Below are 21641 nucleotides of genomic sequence, written 5' to 3'. Positions count from 1 at the left end.
GTTTATGGAGATTTTTATTTTGATCAGTATGAATGGCAGCTATATGCTACAGTGGTCCGATCTTAACCATTTGAGGTTGTAGTGTTGCCTTGGACAATAATATATGCTAAATTTCCTGAATTTTAATTTGTCAAATTAAAAGTTTTCCAATCTAAAACTTCATGTTGGTCGGTTGTTGTTGTTGTTGTTGTAGCGACAGAATTCTGTCGAGTTGACAGTCCTTGGCCGGAATAAATCCGGGTCCGTTCCGGTTACGTAGACCCGACTGTCGTGGGAACGGTCATATTGGTCGGTCAGTTTGTATGACAGTTTTATGCAATAATGGGCCGATATGAATTATTTATTATGGCAGCTATATGCTATAGTGGTCCGATATCGACGGTTCCAATAAATGGGATAAAAAGGACGTGTGGAAATTTCAGATCAATATCTCAAAAACTGCGGTACTAGACAGACGGACATGACTTAATGGACTCAGCTCTTTATGTACCCTATTCAGGGTATAAAATTTACTCCAGTAAATAAAACTGCGGATGGGTATACGCATCGATCACTTAAAGTTGGAATTAGAAGCATAATAAAAAGTATTCTATGAATAACGAGCATGAATACAAATAAAAAGAAATAAAACAACAATACGCCAGGGGCAGTCAGCGGACAAAGGTTCCATTTTATAAAAATCCCCTCGGTGTCAGACAGACAGTCCTTTGAAGAACACGTGAGGTACGAAGTGCTATTTTTCATTGATATTACCGTAGGCGAGACACTACCAGGTAATTACACCGAGTCAAGCACAGCTAAAGCTCTTCAGACAAGAAAAACGATGAACTCCACAATACCTCGCTTTAACAGGTCGAGTCGGGATATTCACACCTGGCTGGAACAGGTTGGTTGCTTTGAGACATTCTTTCCTAATGTGCAGTTCAAGACGTCTGGATAACACTTTTTTTAAATTGTCAAAATACTGTCCATTTTAATATTAGCAAAGCAATAATTTCGACATTTACTTGTATTTTTTATTAAAAAAAGTGTTTTTAATTTTCTATGTTTAACAAATGCTTGTTTAGCTTTACAACAATTAATGCAAACAGTTTTAAAAAAATTTAAATGTATGTTGTCAACCTGCGCCAAATTAAGAACCCTGTAAAATAACATTAAGGTTTTATATTAGGTGGAACTATAGGCATATTTCATATGCCATATGGTATATGTAAATACCTAGCCAATCCTTGGATAAATAAGCGTTTCACCAATAAGTAACAACAATCCAGAATATCACTTATTTCTAAGGAAATACCGATATAGGGTATTTTTCTGGGCACCACTGCTATTGGTAGCCGCACCACCAGCTTTAGCTGTGACAGCACTTGCTGATTGATTCGTATGAGCTGTACCAGAGGAGATATTAGTACTCGTTGATCTAATATTGCCATTAGCCACGGCAACTGCAGCAGCAGCTAGAGAACTGCGCCAAGATTCAATCAATTCATTTTGAACATCCAATGGTAACTCATTGAATACAGTTGTATCCACACCAGCCGGGCATGGAATATTGGAGACATTTCCAGTGATGGTAGTAGTGTTCGTAGTTGTTGGAACTGCCTCAGATGCTGTTGATATATCCTCAAGATATCCCAACATTAAGTGAGTAGATTGAATTGAGTCAGAAGTCTGTGTTATTGTAGGAATGTCACAACTTGTCGGTGTACTAGCTGTACTACCCGTTTCGTCCATTGGTGATGGTAATGGCGATGAGGTTGTTGATGATGGCGTCGATGATATTTGTCTTTGCGTTGTAAAAGAACGATTTCCTGCCGACAATCGATTAACTTTCATAAGTAATGACGAAGGAGGTTGTATCGTTCGAAATCGTTGCAGGGGTGTACATGTAGTCGATGCTGTTGTTGCAGTGGAGGATACTACCGAAGGCGCTGAGCTGATAGTACTTGTTGGAATGTTTGATGGACTTGTAATCAAATCTTTTTCACTATCTCGTGAATTTAAACGCAAATCACAAACACGAAGTTTACTTGGGGATGCGACGTCAGCAGTGTCAGTACACATGGATGAATTTCCTAAACATCGTCGTTTTGCCATTAATAAACGACCAATACGACTCTTTTTTGGAGAAGGTTCAATTTCAGTTTCAGAGAAATCTGAGAAATCCGAATTAGTTGCTGCAGATTCAGAACCATTGTCAATAAGCATTGGTATAGGTGAAGCAGCAGTTGCTCGTCGACGATAAAACTGATCACTTGGCTGAAATGTTGTGGGTGACGAACGAAATGCTTCGTCGTTATTTGGTGAAGGTATTGGGGCAGCTGGACTCTCTGATGATGTGGGTACATCAATGTTTGTCAGTGAAGTTATGGACTGTACTTCTAAATCAGTTTTTTTAATTAGGAAATTTGCAATGGACGATGAACCAAGTTTTCTTTGTTGAAACTTTGAAAACGCCAGACCGATAAGAGTAATATTAAAGGGTTTAGTAAGATCAACAACGCGTTCGAACAGGCGTAATATAATCTTCAGCAACTTTTCTTGTGCGCCTTCTGCGAGTACCACCTTTGGTCCACCACTTTCCGTTCCTGTTTGTGATCTAAATAGCGAAGGCAAAATGTTAACTTGTTTAGTTTCTCGATGACTTGTTTTTTTCTGAGGATCGAATTTACGTAAAATCACTTTAATGGCAATTGGTATACGGCCATCCTCTGCAACCTGTTCAAATTTATAAAATCTTTTGTTAAAAACTAAGGTCGGTTAAAAATACACGCGTACCTGTTCCACCAAACGCATAAGCAATAAGCGAAAACGATCTTCAACGTCTCTTCGCACGGATATCGGTCGGCAAGAATCTTCGAGCCCTATTGTTTTAGGTCTGCCGGATGGACGCACTGAACTCATATCTTTTCCAAATGATAAGTCTTTCAATTTTGTAGCCGTTTCAAAGCCAAATTTTTTTCGAAGCGACTCCATGTTACATATTTGCAATTCAGTAATGTTAGCAATACCACTTTCAAGAAGCAGTGATTCGGTTTTTTGTCCGATACCAGTAACTTTATGCAAACTGTTCAAATAACGCATAAACTCGTCCGCATAGTTTGAACATAGAACAGTCTGTTGGTTGGGTTTATGTTGAGAACCTACTAATTTTGCCAACAGTTTGTTATACGATACCCCAGCACAACATGTGACATTTAGTTGTTTATGCAAAGCAAAACGTATTTCTTTAGCAATTTGTGTACCCACTGCTAATCGCTGTGCGCAACCACATTCACAGCTTTGCGAAAGGTTAGCACTTTCCGGATATATATGACCTTCGATTTTGGGAAATATGCTGGAGGCAATAGCAGAACTTTCGACATGTTCATATTGGTTTTTTTCTATACGATTACACACTTGGGCTGTTACGTCCAAATAATTTTCATCGAAACCCAATTTCTCCACCAATGGTGTAAAAGTCAAAAGTGCATCAAAAATACGCTGAGATATTTGTTTATATGGTGTCAAATCTTCGCCATTGACCAATGTTAGTGTAGGACATAGACGTTGTGCTTCCTCAACGGTCATCAATTTGTTGACACCGAATTCACGAGCTAGATAATTGCAAGTAACCACAAGATTTTTTTGTTGAATTCCCAGGGGTCGTGAGCGCAAAGTGGGATCACGTATTTCTTCAACCTGGGCATAGAAACAATCCATGTCTATGTGAATTATAGTGCGCTGATGCGGTTCACTGCGGTTAATAACATTTGAAAATTCCATTTTAGGCTATAAGGCGATTATCTGAAAAAGATTTCGTTTCTTTGTTTAAAACTTCTTCTATTACAAATTATGTACATATGCATATTATTTTTGATAATCACTATATATAACCCAAGAAAGATTAATTTATAAATATTTTGGGAAACCAATATTGAACAAAATATGCATTTCAATCCGTATGGTACGCCGCAGAGTTACCATTAAACAACAACAAATCTGTGGTCCGTTCCCACGACAGTCGGGTCTACGTAACCGGAACGGACCCAACTTTTATCCAGTCGAGGAGTATCAGCTCGGTAGAATTCTGCCGCTACAACAACAAATTTGTGGTAGAGCCCTCCATTTGATTTTATCAATTTTTAAAATTAAATATTCAATATTTATATAAAGGTTTTATACATGATTACTTTCCCGTCATCAGCTACACCCAAAGCCTTTTGCGAGCGAGGTAGAAGACACTAATAGTTTATGTTACACTAACAGACCGTCACGCCATACCTAGAACTACCAGATGTAGTTTCTCTATTAATACGAGCTAAGGTTAACGTCGTGCAGCACGTCAAGGCATTTATCAAAGTTTAACAGATACTAATATCTAATCCTGCTACTTCATCTAAGATATCTAAACCGAGTTCTAGATAAGGTTGGACATAAGCAGAGATGTGCCAGCGTCTCGCATGCCTTATTCCCTGAACTCTCTGCCCATACGGCTCGAATATGATGCTAGTAAGTTATGACCTGTGACTAGGGCACTAGCTGCCCTGCGGTCTATTCGAGACCGTGTGAGTAGAAAGCTTACTATTTTCCCTCTGCTCTCTTGCACATAATTTTAGCGATCCGGCATGCCCCTAAGGCATTCCATCTTACCCTGATCCGTCTGTCAGTCGTTTCGGAAATTTCATTCCATCGCAAACCGTTGATCAAAACAAAATAGCAACAGTTACTCCGTTACTAATTCGCCATTGAATGTTTTGTACTTTCTCTCTTTCATTTTCCGACGTTTGTACGACACAATCTTTCTACACTTCTATTCAATTTCGTAATTTCGGGAAGGAAATAATAACATAAAGAATAGTCAAAGTTAAAACCATAACAATGAGTTTTGCCAAAAAAAAGAACTACCATGTTTCTCAATCTCCTAAAAAATATGACTTGGATAAGAGAGATAACAAATCGCATCTCATAAATATTACTGTTTGCTCATGTTTCCTTCTTAAACAATTATTAACGGAGGAAATCTAACGATTGCGTATATGGTAATGCTGTAATTACTATCTCAATGATTTCAGATAAATTAATTAAACAAAGTCTAATCCAAAACCATTATGAAAAGCACATTTTCAATTTCCCGTTAGCTGATATATAAATATATCTTATATAAAAAAAATAATATAAACATGGGGAAAGTTTGTTAGTGTGTTAGCGAATGTCAGGAATTGTAAGCCCACAAAAGCCGATTTGAAAAAACATTGAAGCAATGTGTGTAACAGATTTAGGTGATTCCTTGGTATTTGAAGTAATTCAATATTAACTTTAATTTACTTTTATAATACCCTCTCCAAAGTATAACATGCGAATGACAAGACGACGGCGATGTATGGAAGACAAAGACGAAGGTCATGGCGATAGCAAGAACGTAATAAATGGCGACAAAGCCCCAATTGTACGAAGTTTGAAAGGAGCTTCACTAGCTTTCACTTTTGTTTTGCTAAGTTTCTTACCTTGGAATACTCTTATTTTTCTATTGACAGGTGCTATTGGTTTTCGTCGCCGTCTTTCCTTACATTAATCACTTTTACGACACCTCAAAAATCTATATTTTGTATTTTTCATCTAACAAAAATTCCAGCTGTGAATATCTGTCTACTTGTGATTAACCGTTCTACTTACTTTATCATTTTTTATATTTCTCCAGCTGTACGTATAATTCAGCTATTCAGCGCGAGTTCAAAAAGCTTAAGTGCGTCATACACAACGAAATTTACAGGTTTGACGATTAAAGTAATATCTTATCTTATTGTGAACCAAATGTAGCAACAGAAACCATTGAGAAATACTACAATGCTTTTTAAAAGTCATGTAAGTGGCTCAAAATTATGAATTTTGATGACATATTATATTTAAACACAATAACATGCAAATCAGAACTTAAAAGTGAGTCAGAGAATATGAAGCGGTTGTTTACAATTAAGGCAATTCATTGTGAATGGAAAATGTCTGTCTAAAATAAAGTAATTTTTGAAGAAAATATGCTATATATAGAACTTAAAAGAACCAGAAGGTGTAGGTTCGACAGCGACATTTGTAAAATGCCGTCGGCATTTCACATTCATGCTACATGTTGCTTTTCTCAACCAGGGACATTGTATAAATCTAGGCTTATAAAATGACCAGGGATTTCCTAGCATATGTAACGTATGAATGTAAAGAATTTTGTATTGCCGTCGGCATTTTCTTATGTATCTAATTACTTATTTGTACATGTAAAAATATGAATGAGAAATATTTGTAATTTGTCTACAATCAACATATGTATGTATGTACACTCATTACTTCATGTGAAATCTCCGTTTACACGGTCAACCAATGACCGAAGCTCGCGTTTTTACTTTCATGTCAAAGAGAAACCACTAAAATGACAGTACATTGGTCATAATTGTCAAGATAAGTATTTAGACAATTATAGCTAAACATAATGCAGGTTTCATTGGCAATATAGCTAGCAATAAGTTTCTTAATCTAGTTCTCGTCAACTCTGTTGTTGACATTTCCGAATCATCCCTATTTGTTCAAATTGTACTAACTTTTGGTAAAGTTTAACGGCGGATTTTCTTTATTGGTTTAGATATACAATTGGTAATTTTTATTTCATTACAAGGTTGATATAAAATTTGCAAATAATAAGTCCTAGCATATCAAGAAGAAGTATTGAAAATGGAGTCAAAGTTACCAAAGCCTTCGGGAATAAAACGTCCAACAGCGCTTACGAGAAATATTTTGCCTATGGACCGAATAAAAACAGCAACGCTTGGTTTGCGTTCAAAATCGTCGAATTTGTCTATATGTACGTTGGATAATTTTCAGCCTCTTTCTCGTGATCTTACTAATTTACCAAATGGATTTCAACGCAGAGGTATTTAAATTAAAGCCTTTAATATGTAGTGTGATATTCTATGAAGTTTGTACGGAAAATATATTATTATTTGGTTTTTTATTTCAAAACAAACACTCATTTAATTTTCCAGAACGTGCAGGATCCCCAGATATAAGGCGGCCAAACGACACAAATAGTATTGGTGTTTCTCGTTCAAAATTACGACGTAGCCGATCGGCTTGTGATATTCGAGATATGAGACCTATTAAGCGTCCCGAATTAACTCTTGCACCTATACCCGCCAAGACAACGCGCCTTGCCAGTGCATGCGTGACTAATAATTCGGCAGTATCAATACAACCATTTTCTTCAAACAGTGCAACTTCCAAACCACCCCGAATAGGCCATGTTGCAGTCTCATCTACCGCAACTGCAAAAAAAATGTGCGCAACAAAATCTCAAAATACTGCAGGTGTAGGGCACAATGGCCCTGGAAGAATTGCCAGTACAAGTAAAGCAACGTCAACAACAGTAACTAAGAAAGGAATAGGGGCGAGTACCACTACCTCTATTTCAACTACTGGAGCTGGAAAATCTATTAATAAACGCATACCGCCTTACGATTTTAAAGCACGATATAATGATTTATTAGAAAAATTCAAAGTACTAAAGGCAAAGTTTGAAGAAAAGTGTGAGCAAATGGGTGCAATGGAAGGTGTACCAGAACAGCTAGAGGAGTCACAGGATCAGTTATTCAAAACAAAAGAGGAGCTAAAAAATATCTATACCGAGAGGGATTGTTTAGGCCAACAAATTAAGTCATTAAAAATGAAAATAGATTCTATTTCGGCATTATGCGTAAAGACGAAAGACGAATTGGACTTTGTAACAAACGAACATAAAGTAGGTATTGATTATTTAAAAAAAATTTGGTTTTTAGTAGTTAAGTGTATATATTTTCTTATAGATCTTGAAAGAAACACACATGACCATTAGTAATGAAGTACTTGAGCTTCGAGAGCGATCAACACGTTTAACAGAAGAAAATATTTTATTACAAGAAGATTTAACTGTTTGTAAGGAACAATTGTTTCGTGCCAATTTAGAACGAAAAGAATTGCATAACACAATTATGGATTTGCGTGGAAATATAAGGGTTTTTTGTCGTGTTAGACCACCACTAGACTATGAACAAGAAAAATTACTATGTGGATGGAATTATATTGATGAATCTACAGTAGAAATTCAAAACTATGAGAACAAGAACAAAAGTGGCGCACATACTTTTTCATTCGATCATGTATTTCACCCTAATTCAAAACAGGAGGATATATTTGAAATGGTATCACCATTAATACAATCGGCGCTAGATGGCTACAATATTTGCATATTTGCCTATGGACAAACAGGCAGCGGGAAAACATATACAATGGATGGTATACCAACCAAGGTCGGTGTAATACCAAGAACAGTAGATTTGCTTTTTGACTCTATTAAGAATTATAAACGCCTTGGATGGGAATATGAGATACGCGTTACATTTCTGGAAATCTACAACGAAGTGCTCTATGATCTTTTGAGCAATGAACAAAAAGACATGGAAATACGCATGGCCAAACATAATAAGAATGACATATATGTTTCCAACATAACACAAGAGACAGTTACGTCAGCGTCGCGGTTACGGGATCTTATGCATGTGGCTAAAATGAATCGAGCTACGGCTTCAACTGCGGGAAACGAGCGATCATCGAGATCACATGCAGTTACTAAAATAGAACTTATTGGCTATCACGCTGAGAAAAATGAAACGTCGGTCGGTACAATCAATCTCGTTGACCTTGCCGGTTCCGAGTCGCCGAAAACAAGCACACGCATGAACGAAACGAAAAACATTAATCGATCCCTTTCTGAGCTTACCAATGTTATCTTAGCATTGTTGCAGAAACAAGACCATATACCATATCGTAATTCGAAGCTAACACATTTATTAATGCCATCATTGGGTGGAAACTCGAAAACATTAATGTTTATAAATGTGGCACCATTTCTAGACTGTTTTGTGGAGTCGGTTAAGTCTTTGCGTTTCGCAGCATCCGTTAATTCATGTAAAATGACGAAAGCGAAACGCAACAGATTTTTAAATACTTCTAGCAATAATTCACTCTAAAATTAGTGCCATGCTGTGGTTAGATTAGATAATGATTTTTCTATTTTTGTACAAATTTTCGTTGCCTGCTTGTATTTTTTGTGCTTTTCTAAAAATCATTAATTCCTTCTATTAGTTTTGTATTTTGTGTTATTATTTTTTAATAAAAAAAATGAGCTCACATAAACTTCTTATATTTGTATACCCTCGCAACATGTTGGTACAGAGAATTATAGATTTTTTCACCTAACAGTTGTTTGTTACACCTAAAACTAATCGGGTTAGATATGGAATTATAATTATTGTACATATATGTGTATATATAACTGATCAGGATGACGAGTCGAGTTGAATTCTGGTTGACTGTTCGTTCGCCTGTCCGTAAAAATTGAAATATCTTTGTGAAACTTGTTTCAAGTATTGGTACCGGCGTAATCGGAACACTGCTACGCTCACAAAACGCCATTAAATAACAACTTATAAAAAGTGCTATAACTAAGCCGAAAATTAAGATACAAAACTGTGGATTGTAGTAGGAAAGGATATCTATGGAGTGAAACTTTTATAAAGTGAAGTGAGTATTAACCCCTTAATTATCAGTGGCAGGTCCAGAACTTCTTGAACCCGAATCAAATGTTTTGTTACAACTGAACTTAGCCTTCCTTACTTCTTTGATGTTGTATTAATTTTTGAAAATAACATTTTTGCAATTGCGATCCCTTGTCGAGTAAAATTACAGATTTCAAATACGTATAGTTATCACTATATAGGGTATTAGCCTTTTTATTTCAAATCGCTGTTTTTCTTAAAACAATGAAATCAAAAATAAATACATTTCATATCCCGAGAACTTGATTTTGATCGTTGTTTTTCTATGCCATGGTAGTGCCAGGGCAAACAAAATGATCATAAACACATCCCAACACGTGAAAAATCTGGTTGCAAAGCAACTCGTGATTTCATCCGAATTCCGTATTTGGGATATCGATAGTACGAAAATAAATAGGGAATCAGGTAAATTACATTTTGGCGCTAAGATCATATATATTTAATGCTTTAATTAGTATTCCATGCCCAAAAAAACAAAACGGATTTGTTTACTTAGTTTACTCAACTGAATTTTGAATTGCTATTAATTATTTTATTTTATGTGAAACCTATGAAATCCGAAAAATTAACAACAATTACAATTGTTTTTTATCAAGTGATTATAAACCGATTCAAAACATTTTCAAAAAAATAGCACTTTCTGAAAACGTACTTAGGGTAATATGGAAATACACACTAGCAGTTATTTTCTTAAAGACATCATAAAGAAAATGTTTTATGCGCGCAAAGTCGCTATAATATCACTAGGTACCTGGCGAGCGATTTCGGAATGTGATATTTCAGGAATTGTTGCTAAGACACCCATCCGATTTTTATAATCTACATCAGCTGCATATGAGTAGTGAACGCCTGTTAAGTCGGTAAGGGTGCCGCCGTATGCTTCTAATACCGCTTCCGGTGCACAAGTGTCCCACCGTTTGCAACCCGGACTAGCAAATACATATGCGTGTGCCTTGCCTTCAAGTAATTGTAATACTTTGTAACCAGCGCCCCCAACTTTAATTACTTTGGTTGGTGAAAGAGCATCTAATGCTTGTTGTACCAGTGGTGTTAAATGTGAACGTGTAGTCGTAATAATCATTTGCCCTTTGGGTGGACTTATATGTTCAAATCCCCCTGTGCCTAATCCTTTAAGGCCCCATATAGTTCTGCCTATATCGCCATTAGAGTGTTTGTAGTAGGGTTGATAAATGACGCCCCCAATAGCACGATCTTTAATTGCTATCCCAATTAGCACCGTGACATGCTCTAATAAACCTTAATAAAGATAAACTTTGAATTGATAAATTACACTTGTTTTTAAATATGTTGTACCTTTAGTGTATTCTGATGTGCCGTCTAAAGGATCAACCCATATCACGAATTCCTCCTCTTTAATCTCAAGCAATTCCTCTGGGCAATTACGTGTAAGGAATTCTTCGCTTTCCTCTGTTACCAACCACTCCCCTTTGACATTTAAGTTTGAGTCGCCCTCCTCACCAATGATTGTAATATTAGGAAATTTTCTCGATAGAGAAGCAATAATACATTGTTGAGCTGATCGGTCGGCCTCTGTTTGTAAGTCGTCTTTGCCCTAATAAATGTATCGGTCATGAATTTTTATATGTATGTGCAGTGCTAATACCTCTTTCTCCACAATACCTAGATTGCCGCGATGCATCACTTCTCGAATGATTGAGCCTGCACGGATCGCAGTGTTGATGGACAAAGCCATGATACGCATCACTTTAGGAGTTGTCATTGTCTGCTATAAATATACTTTTATATTATTTCACAAAAATTTCTGCTTTTGTAACGTAGAGCGTCTGAGGGAACTGTAAGCCTATACAAATAAAAATTATCGTGTTATCGAATGTCATGATTTGATACAATACTCGACTCATTCTAATTCACTATCAGTACTAATTGAAATACTAAAACCTAATATAATTTTAAATGTATTTACAATTTTGGGATTTTAGGTTTGGTATAGGATTATTTTCATCGTGGTATCCAAAAATTTTATAGTTTAACACCAATGTCTCCATAAAATCGTTAATATTGTGAAGACCACGGATGATAGAACAAAATCGAATCGACGATAAATTGCCAGAATCAACTAGGCAGCGATTTCGTAGTTGACAGAATGTTTTTGAGGCGAAGTTTTGTTCAAGATCTACTATATAAGCAGAGAATTTTAATGAATAGAGAAGGCGCAGATGTTAAATGAAATCTTTTTGAGTACTAATTTGTAATTCCAGATGAGGGAACATCGAAAAATATAACACAATGTGCGAAATGTTATAAATAGACACAACGAATATTCCTATATGCACATTGTAATTCACTCTTGAGTTCGATAACTGGATTGTTGAATAAAAGTCTCAATTAAATGGTTATACACTTATCTTTATTTCTAATCCAAACAACTTAACGCTTTACTACTCATTATCCGAATTCACAACTTCTTACTTATATCTTAATTGCTCTTTACACGGTGACAATATAAATGAGTTATAATTTAATGAGAAATCCGTAACAATATTATTGATCAATGCATATAATTATTATTTTGTAGAGGGTGATTGGGTTTTTTATTTATTTTGATTGCTTTGATTCGTTTGGATATGTCAACACTTATTATCTGACAACATGGAACCCATTTGTTATTGTTCAAATTACGAAAATTGTGTAAAAATAAAATGCTTATTTAAAGCAAATATTTAAATATTTAATATAAAATAAATATGTAGAAACATTGTAGTGAAGTGTTAGTGTGTAATAAGTGCATAATATAAAACAAAAGTTAACCATAAATCGAGAAATTGTAAAATAAAATTTGTGAAATTTTCAACTTAAAATGCAAATATCTCGAAAACTATCAGTTTTCGGCGGCAATAATTATATATATTCGTGATCTGGAAAATCTCCTCTATTTAACCATACCCCTCTTAACCCTGAAATCGTGGGATGCTAAACTAAAGTTTCCCCATAAAAAAAATAAATCGTTATGTTTTTGTAGGGGGTCGGCTTTAGAATAACGTCCCAGGCTTTCTGGGATAAAATGGGTATGGGCGGATAGAGGAGATCCTCCAGTTCAAAAATATATATAGCCGCGGGAAACTTATAGTTTTCGAGATATTTACGTTTAAAGTTGAAAATTTCAACTATTTAAAGTACGTATTTTTGCGATTTAAAATGAATTATACACTCATATTTTTCACTTTTATATCCACTAACACTTGACTAATTCGTTTTTAGAAATTTTTTTATATTAGATGCTGCAAAAATAGTGTGACGAACACGGATGATAGAACAAACGACGATAAATTGCCAGAAGCAACTAGACAGCGAATTCGTAGTTGCCAGAATGTTCTAGTAGTAAAGTAGTTAGCGAATTCATAGTTGCCAGAATGTTCTAGAAGCAATGTTTTGTTACAGATTTACTATATAAGGGCTGCCGGATTGTGCAGCAAACACAGTTCTAGTTAGAGTGTTGTCGTGATAAGAGCAATCAAGCTATTAGCAAGAAGTTGTAAGCTCGAATAATGAGCAATAAGTGTTAAGTTGTTGGAATTAGAAATAAAGATAAGTGTGTAGCCATTAAATTGGGACTTTTATTTAACAATCCAGTGATCGAACTCAAGAGTGAGTTACAGGTAGACGATTTATCGAGAAATCCGTTACAATAGCTTTATTTCAATATTTAAATCATTCTTCAATTTTAATAATTTTGACAATAACAAAATGGTTGTGAATGTCAAAACATCAGTGTTGCCATACTAATATATTTTGTAAACAAAGAAAAATAAAATAAACAGAGAGATTGTACCCTAGATACAGGAAACAACGCAAAAAGAATTTCTGCGCGTAAAAACTTTGGTACACCCCGGTGTTGGACCGACGTTATTTTTTTTTTTGAAGCGCGGCCGAAGGCCTCCAACGCAAAAAGAAGTTCTACAAGAAATAAGTAATATTGTCATAGAGGGTATAACATAATACTTAACATCAATGCTTTATAATAGTTTATTTCTCTAGGTTTTGGATTCCTGTTTTGGGGGTATTATCTGTTTTAATTTCTTTCAGTTCAATTACAAAAGATGTCGATAAGGTAACACTGGTTATTTGAAATTTTGCAACCCTTTTGTTATTGTCAGAACTAATAGAATTTAACAATAATTTAATTATTGAATTAAACTATTTTTGCATTATATAATGTAAAATAAATGTGTACAAACGAATTAGGGAAGTGTTAGTGGATATAAAAGTGTAAAATATAATTGTATAACTCATTTGAAATGGAAAAAATGCGTACTTTAAATAGTCGAAATTTTGAACTTTAAACCCAAATATCTTGAAAACTATAAGTTTCCCGCGGCTATATCTATATTCTTTATGTTGTTGTTGTTGTTGTTATAGCGGCAGAATTCTACCGAGTTGACAGTCCTTGGCCGGAATAAATCCGGGTCCGTTCCGGTTACGTAGACCCGACTGTCGTGGGAACGGTCTATATTCTTTATCTGGAGGATCTCCTCTATCCGCCCATACCCATTTTATCCCCGAGAGCCTGGGACGTTATACTAAAGTTTTCCCTTTGTAGGTGCTGAGTTGTACAAAAGATTGAGTTGAATTGAAAAATAATAATCCTATCCCCTTAGACACACCCTGTTTTGAAAAATAATAATCCTATCCCTTTAGACACACCCTGTTTTGCAAAAATTTTGTTTCGTTTCGTTACGTTCCTCGAATGTGGTTAGTCAAAAAGACCGCGTCCTCACTAAATTGGATGAAATTTGCAATCGTTTAACAAAAAACTCTGTGTGGGAGAACTTTTTGTAACTTTTTTACAATCTTTTAAAAAATGTAAGTACTTAATCAATGTTGTAATATTTGCGTTACTTAACTTTAAATTTATTTGTAGGGCTCTTGTAAAACCAAAATCTGAACTGACACCTGAGGAACTTGCACGCCAAGAGGAAGAAGAATTCAACACTGGCCCCCTTTCCGTTCTAACTCAATCCGTGAAAAACAATACACAAGTTTTAATTAACTGTCGCAATAACAAGAAGCTTCTTGGTCGTGTAAAGGCTTTCGATCGCCACTGTAATATGGTTCTGGAAAGTGTTAAGGAAATGTGGACTGAATTGCCTCGTACTGGAAAAGGCAAGAAGAAAGTTAAACCAGTTAACAAAGATCGCTTTATATCGAAAATGTTTTTACGCGGCGATTCAGTGATTTTGGTATTGAGAAATCCTTTGGCGACAGCAGCAGGGAAATGAGATATTTTCTGCGTTCACATTAGTTTATACAATATATATGTAGGCATTATGGTAATCAAGACAGAATAATACAATATTTTTGAAAGAAGACGAACTAGTATTATTTAATTACGAAAATGATTTACAATTGATTGCAAAAATAAATACCTCAGTTGCCTGAAAGCTGTTTGTGAACGAAGGGAACATAATCATCCCATTGCGCTAGATAAAAGTTGCCTGCTACAGGATAACCAAGGCCATAATTTGAAGCAAAATTAGCTACACGGAATTTAGGACGTTCTTCTCTGCTGTTATTTCCAACTCGTGCCTCATGGAATTCTAACTTCCCATTTTGTTTATACAGCAGGAATACATAACGATGCAGTCCTGTATTTTTGGGGGGTCCTGCGCCAACATAAGCGCTTAAAACTTCACCTTTGGAAATGTCATTGACTGGAATGTTAACCACTAACCAGTGTTTGAACTCGCGTAATTTGGGTGCATTGCGACATGGTGCGTCTGGATCTGTCATTATAAGTGTGTAAAATAAGTATTGATCCGCCTCCCATTCTACCAAAGGTTGTGACTTTACTTGAGTTGGTGTGAGTTCTACGCCCGCTTTCACTTCCAAGCCGTCGGTATATGTGACCTGTATGTTTCATAATTATTGAAGTTTAAAGTTTACATACATATGTATTTCAATTTAAAGTTTTTGGCAAGACCTTTAAAAACCGGTTTGGTGCATATGGTACAACATCTGGAACTATTTCATGTTGCTCAAATATTGTCTTTACGTCATTTGTTTCGTTTGCATTTATGTTGGCCCCGATCAGCAAAAGCCAAAATATTTTCATCATCTTTGAGTTCATCATCATAAACGTCCTGTGATGGGTTGACTATATTTTATAATCGATAGAATTAGTTTGTGAAATCTAACAGTAATATACTGTATTTTAAGCGATTGTATTAGGCGTAACTAACAAGTACAGCAGTGAACAAAAAATAATTATACGAGAGCTTTTAAGGTAAAGTTGAGGTAAGCTTTTACTTGGTACGGGGCATTCCATTATCACGGAGGGCGATTTTATATATAATATTGATAACGATCTTACTAATTAACTTATGATTAATATATTGCTCAATCTTGGGTTTTTTGTGGGTTTACATATCTGGTTTGTAGTAACTGCAGATGTATTTTTTAAATGGACATATTAACTACCTGCCAGATTTTCTATCAGTTTAATCTGCCTCACGCCATCCAGAATATAAGAGTGGAGATCCTCTTCACTGACAGCCGGTTCTTCGTTACCGGAACTGACCCGGATTTTATCCGGCCAAGGGCTGTTATTTCGGTGATTTAATCCTGTTTGGATCGGTAAGTGTTGTTAGTGTTAGTGTGGGGACCGAAAGCTAGAGGGGCTCTGTTACAGCGGCTGAGATCGGCTCATTCCTATTCGATTATGTATAATACTTCTCCGCTAGATTATGTGCTGAACAATTTAATTTTATATAGCTTACTGATTTAATAAATAACAACCCTTCGTCGGTTAAAATCGGTGTTGATTCCGGTATTCATGGATCGTGGGGAAAAAATGAGGCTGCCGAATGTTATGTCTAGGTTGAATTTCACTGTTATCGTCCAAAAAGTAAAAAGATGTACTATTTGAATTGTGCAGCTTGAGTGCAAAGTGAAGTCCTCTGCCTGATTGCAATAAATTTGCTTTCAATTTTATAAGGGGCAACTGTACGTAGCTGAAAGTCAGGTTGGTAATGATCGTAATTAAATATATTCTTGAAATAGCTCATAACAGGTACTGAGGAATTTTGATTTCATCTTAACTCACACGGTCTGAATATACATAGAATAGGATAGATAAAAAATGAGGTCTGCACCGCAACCTAAGGACTATTGTGCCCTGCCCTAAGTCACAACGACTTACATAGCCCCAGCACATTGATGAATTCCAAAATACTGCTAGGTGCTATTGAAGCGAAGTGATTTTGGAAACATAGTTCCAAAGGCCTTAATTCTGCGCCTGCAGACTGCTGTGTTTCCGGTTCTATGTCGTAGAACTCGCAAATTGCACAAGAGGCTAGGTTAAATAGGTACTTCTTGAACTTAGTCAGTGTAGAATGAGACAAGCAGCCGGAATTTGTTTCTTGAGAGATTAATTACACTTTTAAACCTGCTGGGCTTGTAACCACCTATTAGCAACCTGGTATGGGGCAGGCCTTGGAGTTGCTGCCAATACTTCTCCCTGCCTACTTTTTCATTCTTGCGGAGCAGCCCCTTAATGGTATGAGGACCAACCTTAATATAGGATTTCAGTTCCTACGATTCTGGTGGAAGCTGCTGAGCGGGCAAGCTCCTCAGCGAGTTCATTCCCGGCTATACCCTTGTGACCGGACACCCAGATAAGATGCACTTAGCAGCTCAGCAGTAGGGATTTAATATCATAAGCAGAGATCGCTTTAAGTGCCGATTGACTTTCGCTGAGTATGACGATACTTTCGTTGCAGATTTATTTCTATACACCGGCTCATAAAAAAGATGGAAAAACTTTCCATAGGTACGTAGAGTTTGGTACGTGGTCCTGCAACTCCTGCACCAATTCCCTCCGACGTTTTCAAGCCGTCGATGAACCACTTGTTTGTGTTTTCCTTTAGCAGTAGATCGTGCATGGAAGCATTCAACTTCAACTTTAAATTTCTTAGTGAAGTTTACCATTTTGCTAATGCTGTCCTTTGGGAAAAGAGTATTTCATCACTTGAGGCCTTCATTTGCTGGGACGAGATTACCTTCCCTCTGCCAAACCCTTCTGTTGCCATTTGAAACGTTGTATGTTTGCCTGCTTGATTAATTACTATGTGAAGCGATGTCAGTTCTTCCAGTGCTGCTGTCTTGCACGTACGCACTGCACTCGACGCGCAGATGTAGACAGATAGTTGATGTCACAACATGAGTGCTTTCGTAGTTTTGACTACGGTCAGGTTCACATGCTGCTTCTACCGAAGAGTGGAATCCAAAGCAATTCCCGCATTTAACCGCAATGGTCATCTCTAACCCTCTGCCTCCAAAAAAAAAAATTCTTGAGGCCGGGACCTTCCAACCTGTCACAGAAAGTGTCTACAATTTATCCCTAGCTAATATAACAATGTCATTCACATATCCCTGGCAGCGAATCCCATTGTTAGTTAGCAATTAAATTAGGTCATCTACCACTATGCTCCATAATAAGGGGGTAGTACTCCACGCTATGGGAAGTCTCCTGTTGTATATCCTACTGTGGTTTCAGCTATCTTAGTGCACAGTACGGCCTCTATCCATCTGCTTACCTCTGCTGCCACATTAATTTTCTGCATGCGTGGAATGTCCTCTCCCCTTTGCGCAGAGGACGGGACCCTTCCAGCCAAACATCTTGGGGGCGATATCCCTTAGCCAGTTGTCGGACCTCTCGTTCTTGCAGTCTGCCTGTAGCATACCTCCCTTGAAGTACACCTAATGGGAGGATACTGGGTAACCACACTCCGTATACACCTCCTCAATGAGAAAATCTTGATAAGCTCCTCTGACCTCAGAGTCTCCGCCGGGTAGTTGAGAGGCGGCACAGTCATCCGTATACTTTTTAAAGCATCCGCTTATCTGCGCTGCCCCTCCACCACCCAAGGGTGAATTCGGGGCGGAGTGTTGGCTTCCGGCCACCTGTGCGTAATTGCCCTTTTGTCTTTTGGAGTTTGGTGGCTTCTGTGATGTTATCTGACCGCTCTTGCATATTGTGTTTTGGGTGGTCGGAGGCGCCGCTTTGGCTACCTCAGGAGTTCTTCTCGTCTACAGATGCCTCAGGTACCACTTTACGCTGTCACCGCTCAAACTCTTTTTTGAAGGATCGTCGTATCCGCTACGACAACCTACTGGTGGTAGAGGGGGCAATCTGCGTCTCCTTTTCCTTCTCTTTCTACAAGAACCCCCTGTACAAGCCCTTGCGACGACCCGAAAACGAGGAGCTGAGCCTGCTGGGAATAGATTTTTGGTGCTGTTCGCTTCAACAACAACGGTTGAGTAGATGTCGCCTGAGCGCTGCTGCATTAGGGCATGTCATCGTCCTCAGGCGATAGGGCATCCAGGAAACTGAACTTTCGTTTTGCTCCTGAACACCCCTTACCTGCAACGATGCTGTCGTTGTTGCCATTGTCCTTTGTCGTTTGCCGTGGTTGTTGTCTTGACATAGTTGTTGTTGTTGTGGTTTTATTTGTGCTCTCCATCTTTGTTGGGAGGTGCCGAGTATGCCGTGCAACTTAAACCTTTGCACCACAACAAGGAGCCTGCTATTCGCAGAAAGATATACAGTGAACAAAAAAGAACTTGTATAGGGAGATGGACTGACTTTGAAGTGACTTCTCTTCTAAACTATTAAAACTTTTGAGTTGTATCCAAAAGAGAGAAAAAAGTCGTTTTATAAATTTCCATAATGAAATTGAAATTTCTTTTCAAAAATCCAGTTTTTTCCAAAAAATAAAAATGCAAAATAACAACATTTTCGAAGACTAAAAAAAACTTGTACAGTTTGCATAATATAAATAATATTTATTCATAGAAATGAAAGATAATGGTAATTGATAAAAGTTGTATCCGGGTGCCTGATAATTATCAAGTTCCATAATTGGAAATCCAGGTGTCTTTGGTGATTCATGGAGCACTAAAAAGTAAGCTTATTTATACACTTGTAAACTTTTATTATTTTAAAGAGACATTCAAACTACACTAAAGGTGACTTCTTTCCAGATAATTGCCTATGCACAGAAGGAACATACTCGTCCCACTGCGCTTGAAAGAAATTTCCTGCAACGGGGTCACCCAATTTATATTTCTTCGCAAATTTGGTTGCACTGAAGTTCGGTCGATTTTGACTACTATTCTTTGGTACGTGAGACTCCTGAAAACGTATTTCGGCTGGTTGTTTGTATACTAAGAAAACATATCGATGGAGACCAGTCCCCTCTGGTGGTCCAGACCCTACATACGCGGTTAACACATCGCCACTACTTATATCCATTCCGTGAATATTGGTAACCAACCAGTGATTAAATTCACGAAATTTCGGATTGCTGCGGCTTGGTGCATCCGGATCTGTCATAATTATCGTATAAAAGGCATCGCTTTCGGCATTCCATTCGATTGAGGGCTGTGCTGCTACCTGTGTCGGTGTTAGTTCCTTTCCATTTTCAGCCAACACGTTCTTGTAATTGACCTGAGCAAATTCTTTTGTTATTTGCAAAGCCATATGCTATTATTTTTCCAACCTTTAAAAATTGCTTTGGGGCCACAGGTATGACGTCAGGCACAACTTTGTGTTGCTTGAAAATATCTTCCGTAGTACCAGATGTTGTAGCTGCAGCCATTGCGTTGCATTCTGAAGTTTGTTTTAAGACACATTAGAGATACAATTTCGAAGCAAGATTATGATTAATAAAATCTTTGGCTACCATACCAAGTCTTTCATTAAGTTTAAGTTCTTCGGCGAGATCAAAATATTATTTATGATTGATAGCTTGATGTAAAAATTTTCGATTTTGTTATTATTTTATTATTATTATTATCTACATTTCAATGATTGAATCTGATGTATGTAAGCATAAATAGAGTTTCCCCAAGGCTTATATTGTATAATACAATATTATGTCACTCGCCATCCTGGGACGAAGATGAACCAATCCGGGTTGTTACCAGAATTTAAAAAAAGTTAAAAATGTTTTTGAATACCATGTAGACAAAGAAAAATAGGTAGTTGGGGCAATCGACAAATATCTCGGGATTATTCTAGATAAAAAACATAGCACATTGAAAGTAGGGCTTCTAAAGCCCTTTGAATATGGACTTTCTGCAGTAGGGTCATTTCCCCAAAGTGGGGTTTACGACCTCACATGGTCTATTAGCTTTACTGCTTGCTGGGGATTACGGGCGAAATAAAAACTATATCAACAAAGGCTCTGGATGTGATATCCGCTGATTATATATTCAAGTGAAGTATGATGCAATGCTTACGGCCAGCCGGCTCATAATTTTAGGCCATTGGAACCATCACTGTGGCCATGTGATTATGCTCGACCTTGTTAGCAATGTTTTCATTCCCCAGTAGAGAAGAATGCACCCATTGTTCTGTGATCGACAGTTTCAACGTCGGAATCCACATATTCACCAACGGATTAAAGGTGAAATAGCAAGAGGATTAAGCTTCTGTAGTAATACATTCGCTGAAGGTAGCTTTAAACTAAATGATTGCAATTGTTTCTTTCAGACCAAATAACGGGCCAAGTGGGCTTCTAATTAGTAAATCCATAAATCTTCAGCAAGCAGCCAATTAGGCTTATCCGTATCGCCTATACTAAATTTGACTGCGTTAGGTTATGCAAGGAGGCAATAACTAGATTCTCAGAGGGTCTATCGTTAAATATCATCCCAGTCATATATTTAGAAACAGTAGGGAACGAAAGGCAGTCGAGTTGGCCCGCTCAGGGGCAGCCAGGAAAAAAATTCCCCTAAGCTGCCCTAGACCACTCAGCTCCTTCAAGAGTTGTTTGTAACGATTGGCCCTAGAGGAACACCTCAGGTCTTGGAACGCTAGCAACGTATGGCATACCACAAAGGTACTTTTGGGTAGTGTTTATAGTACACAGACTTCTATTTCTAGGCAAAATGGATCTTAGTAACATTGTAGGGGTCCTCACAGGGCATCTACCCTTAAGATCCTACTCTCCGAAAGATTTCAGTTCGATTGCGAAAAACTGA

The 21641-nt window shown here is 37.2% G+C and overlaps 6 protein-coding genes across 9 annotated transcripts; 2 read left to right on the top strand and 4 right to left on the bottom strand.

Moving 5' to 3' along the window:
- Positions 1–994: 994 nt before the first annotated feature.
- PolI (DNA polymerase iota) lies at positions 995–5649 on the bottom strand. 4 transcript variants are annotated; one of them, XR_011394789.1, is made up of 4 exons: positions 5487–5649; positions 2779–3786; positions 1219–2718; positions 995–1141 (listed from the first exon to the last, which is right to left on the bottom strand). XR_011394789.1 is itself a non-coding variant. In XM_070105457.1 (3 exons), the coding sequence occupies exons 2-3, from the start codon at positions 3763–3765 to the stop codon at positions 1276–1278; spliced, it is 2430 nt and encodes an 809-aa protein (XP_069961558.1). In that variant the 5' UTR covers positions 3766–3786; positions 5487–5649; the 3' UTR covers positions 995–1275. The 4 variants fall into 4 exon arrangements, 3 of the variants coding, with proteins under 3 accessions (XP_069961558.1, XP_069961559.1, XP_069961560.1); XM_070105457.1 differs by having other exon boundaries at positions 995–2718; XM_070105458.1 differs by lacking the exon at positions 5487–5649 and adding an exon at positions 4633–4742 and having other exon boundaries at positions 995–2718.
- A 915-nt stretch (positions 5650–6564) lies between these two features.
- On the top strand, positions 6565–9195 carry ncd (non-claret disjunctional). The gene is made up of 3 exons (XM_014236528.3): positions 6565–6898; positions 7011–7762; positions 7827–9195. The coding sequence occupies exons 1-3, from the start codon at positions 6700–6702 to the stop codon at positions 9027–9029; spliced, it is 2154 nt and encodes a 717-aa protein (XP_014092003.2). The 5' UTR covers positions 6565–6699; the 3' UTR covers positions 9030–9195.
- A 553-nt stretch (positions 9196–9748) lies between these two features.
- On the bottom strand, positions 9749–11805 carry LOC106618686 (3'(2'),5'-bisphosphate nucleotidase 1). The gene is made up of 4 exons (XM_014236529.3): positions 11563–11805; positions 11242–11439; positions 10932–11190; positions 9749–10874 (listed from the first exon to the last, which is right to left on the bottom strand). Exons 2-4 carry the CDS (start codon positions 11356–11358, stop codon positions 10333–10335), a joined length of 918 nt encoding a protein of 305 aa, XP_014092004.1. The 5' UTR covers positions 11359–11439; positions 11563–11805; the 3' UTR covers positions 9749–10332.
- A 2509-nt stretch (positions 11806–14314) lies between these two features.
- On the top strand, positions 14315–14963 carry SmD2 (small ribonucleoprotein particle protein SmD2). The gene is made up of 2 exons (XM_014236549.3): positions 14315–14459; positions 14518–14963. Coding segments are annotated over exons 1-2 (360 nt in total). The 5' UTR covers positions 14315–14457; the 3' UTR covers positions 14876–14963.
- LOC106618702 (protein D3) lies at positions 14952–15897 on the bottom strand. The gene is made up of 2 exons (XM_014236547.3): positions 15577–15897; positions 14952–15503 (listed from the first exon to the last, which is right to left on the bottom strand). Exons 1-2 carry the CDS (start codon positions 15727–15729, stop codon positions 15024–15026), a joined length of 633 nt encoding a protein of 210 aa, XP_014092022.2. The 5' UTR covers positions 15730–15897; the 3' UTR covers positions 14952–15023.
- Positions 15898–19418: 3521 nt separating this feature from the next.
- Positions 19419–21371, bottom strand: LOC106618687 (protein D2). The gene is made up of 4 exons (XM_036378375.2): positions 20344–21371; positions 20156–20265; positions 19605–20103; positions 19419–19551 (listed from the first exon to the last, which is right to left on the bottom strand). The coding sequence occupies exons 2-3, from the start codon at positions 20252–20254 to the stop codon at positions 19612–19614; spliced, it is 591 nt and encodes a 196-aa protein (XP_036234268.2). The 5' UTR covers positions 20255–20265; positions 20344–21371; the 3' UTR covers positions 19419–19551; positions 19605–19611.
- Positions 21372–21641: the final 270 nt, after the last annotated feature.

Source organism: Bactrocera oleae, chromosome 2 (assembly GCF_042242935.1).
Source record: "Bactrocera oleae isolate idBacOlea1 chromosome 2, idBacOlea1, whole genome shotgun sequence".
Classification (NCBI taxonomy): domain Eukaryota; kingdom Metazoa; phylum Arthropoda; class Insecta; order Diptera; family Tephritidae; genus Bactrocera; species Bactrocera oleae.
This window is presented reverse-complemented; position numbering and strand designations above follow the sequence as displayed.

Bases quoted from the DNA above. Each gene is read 5' to 3' on its own strand.
- PolI (XM_070105457.1), bottom strand. From the start codon at position 3,765: ATGGAATTTTCAAATGTTATTAACCGCAGTGAACCGCATCAGCGCACT. The intron at 2,719-2,778 runs GTACGCGTGTAT...AAATTTGAACAG, and splicing joins TTATGCGTTTGGTGGAACAG to GTTGCAGAGGATGGCCGTAT.
- ncd (XM_014236528.3), top strand. From the start codon at position 6,700: ATGGAGTCAAAGTTACCAAAGCCTTCGGGAATAAAACGTCCAACAGCG. The intron at 6,899-7,010 runs GTATTTAAATTA...TTAATTTTCCAG, and splicing joins AAATGGATTTCAACGCAGAG to AACGTGCAGGATCCCCAGAT. The intron at 7,763-7,826 runs GTAGGTATTGAT...ATTTTCTTATAG, and splicing joins TTGTAACAAACGAACATAAA to ATCTTGAAAGAAACACACAT.
- LOC106618686 (XM_014236529.3), bottom strand. From the start codon at position 11,358: ATGACAACTCCTAAAGTGATGCGTATCATGGCTTTGTCCATCAACACT. The intron at 11,191-11,241 runs GTATTAGCACTG...TACATTTATTAG, and splicing joins TAGGTATTGTGGAGAAAGAG to GGCAAAGACGACTTACAAAC. The intron at 10,875-10,931 runs GTACAACATATT...ATCTTTATTAAG, and splicing joins CACATCAGAATACACTAAAG to GTTTATTAGAGCATGTCACG.
- LOC106618702 (XM_014236547.3), bottom strand. From the start codon at position 15,729: ATGATGATGAACTCAAAGATGATGAAAATATTTTGGCTTTTGCTGATC. The intron at 15,504-15,576 runs GTCTTGCCAAAA...TGAAACATACAG, and splicing joins CACCAAACCGGTTTTTAAAG to GTCACATATACCGACGGCTT.
- LOC106618687 (XM_036378375.2), bottom strand. From the start codon at position 20,254: ATGGCTGCAGCTACAACATCTGGTACTACGGAAGATATTTTCAAGCAA. The intron at 20,104-20,155 runs GTTGGAAAAATA...GAATTTGCTCAG, and splicing joins CCCCAAAGCAATTTTTAAAG to GTCAATTACAAGAACGTGTT.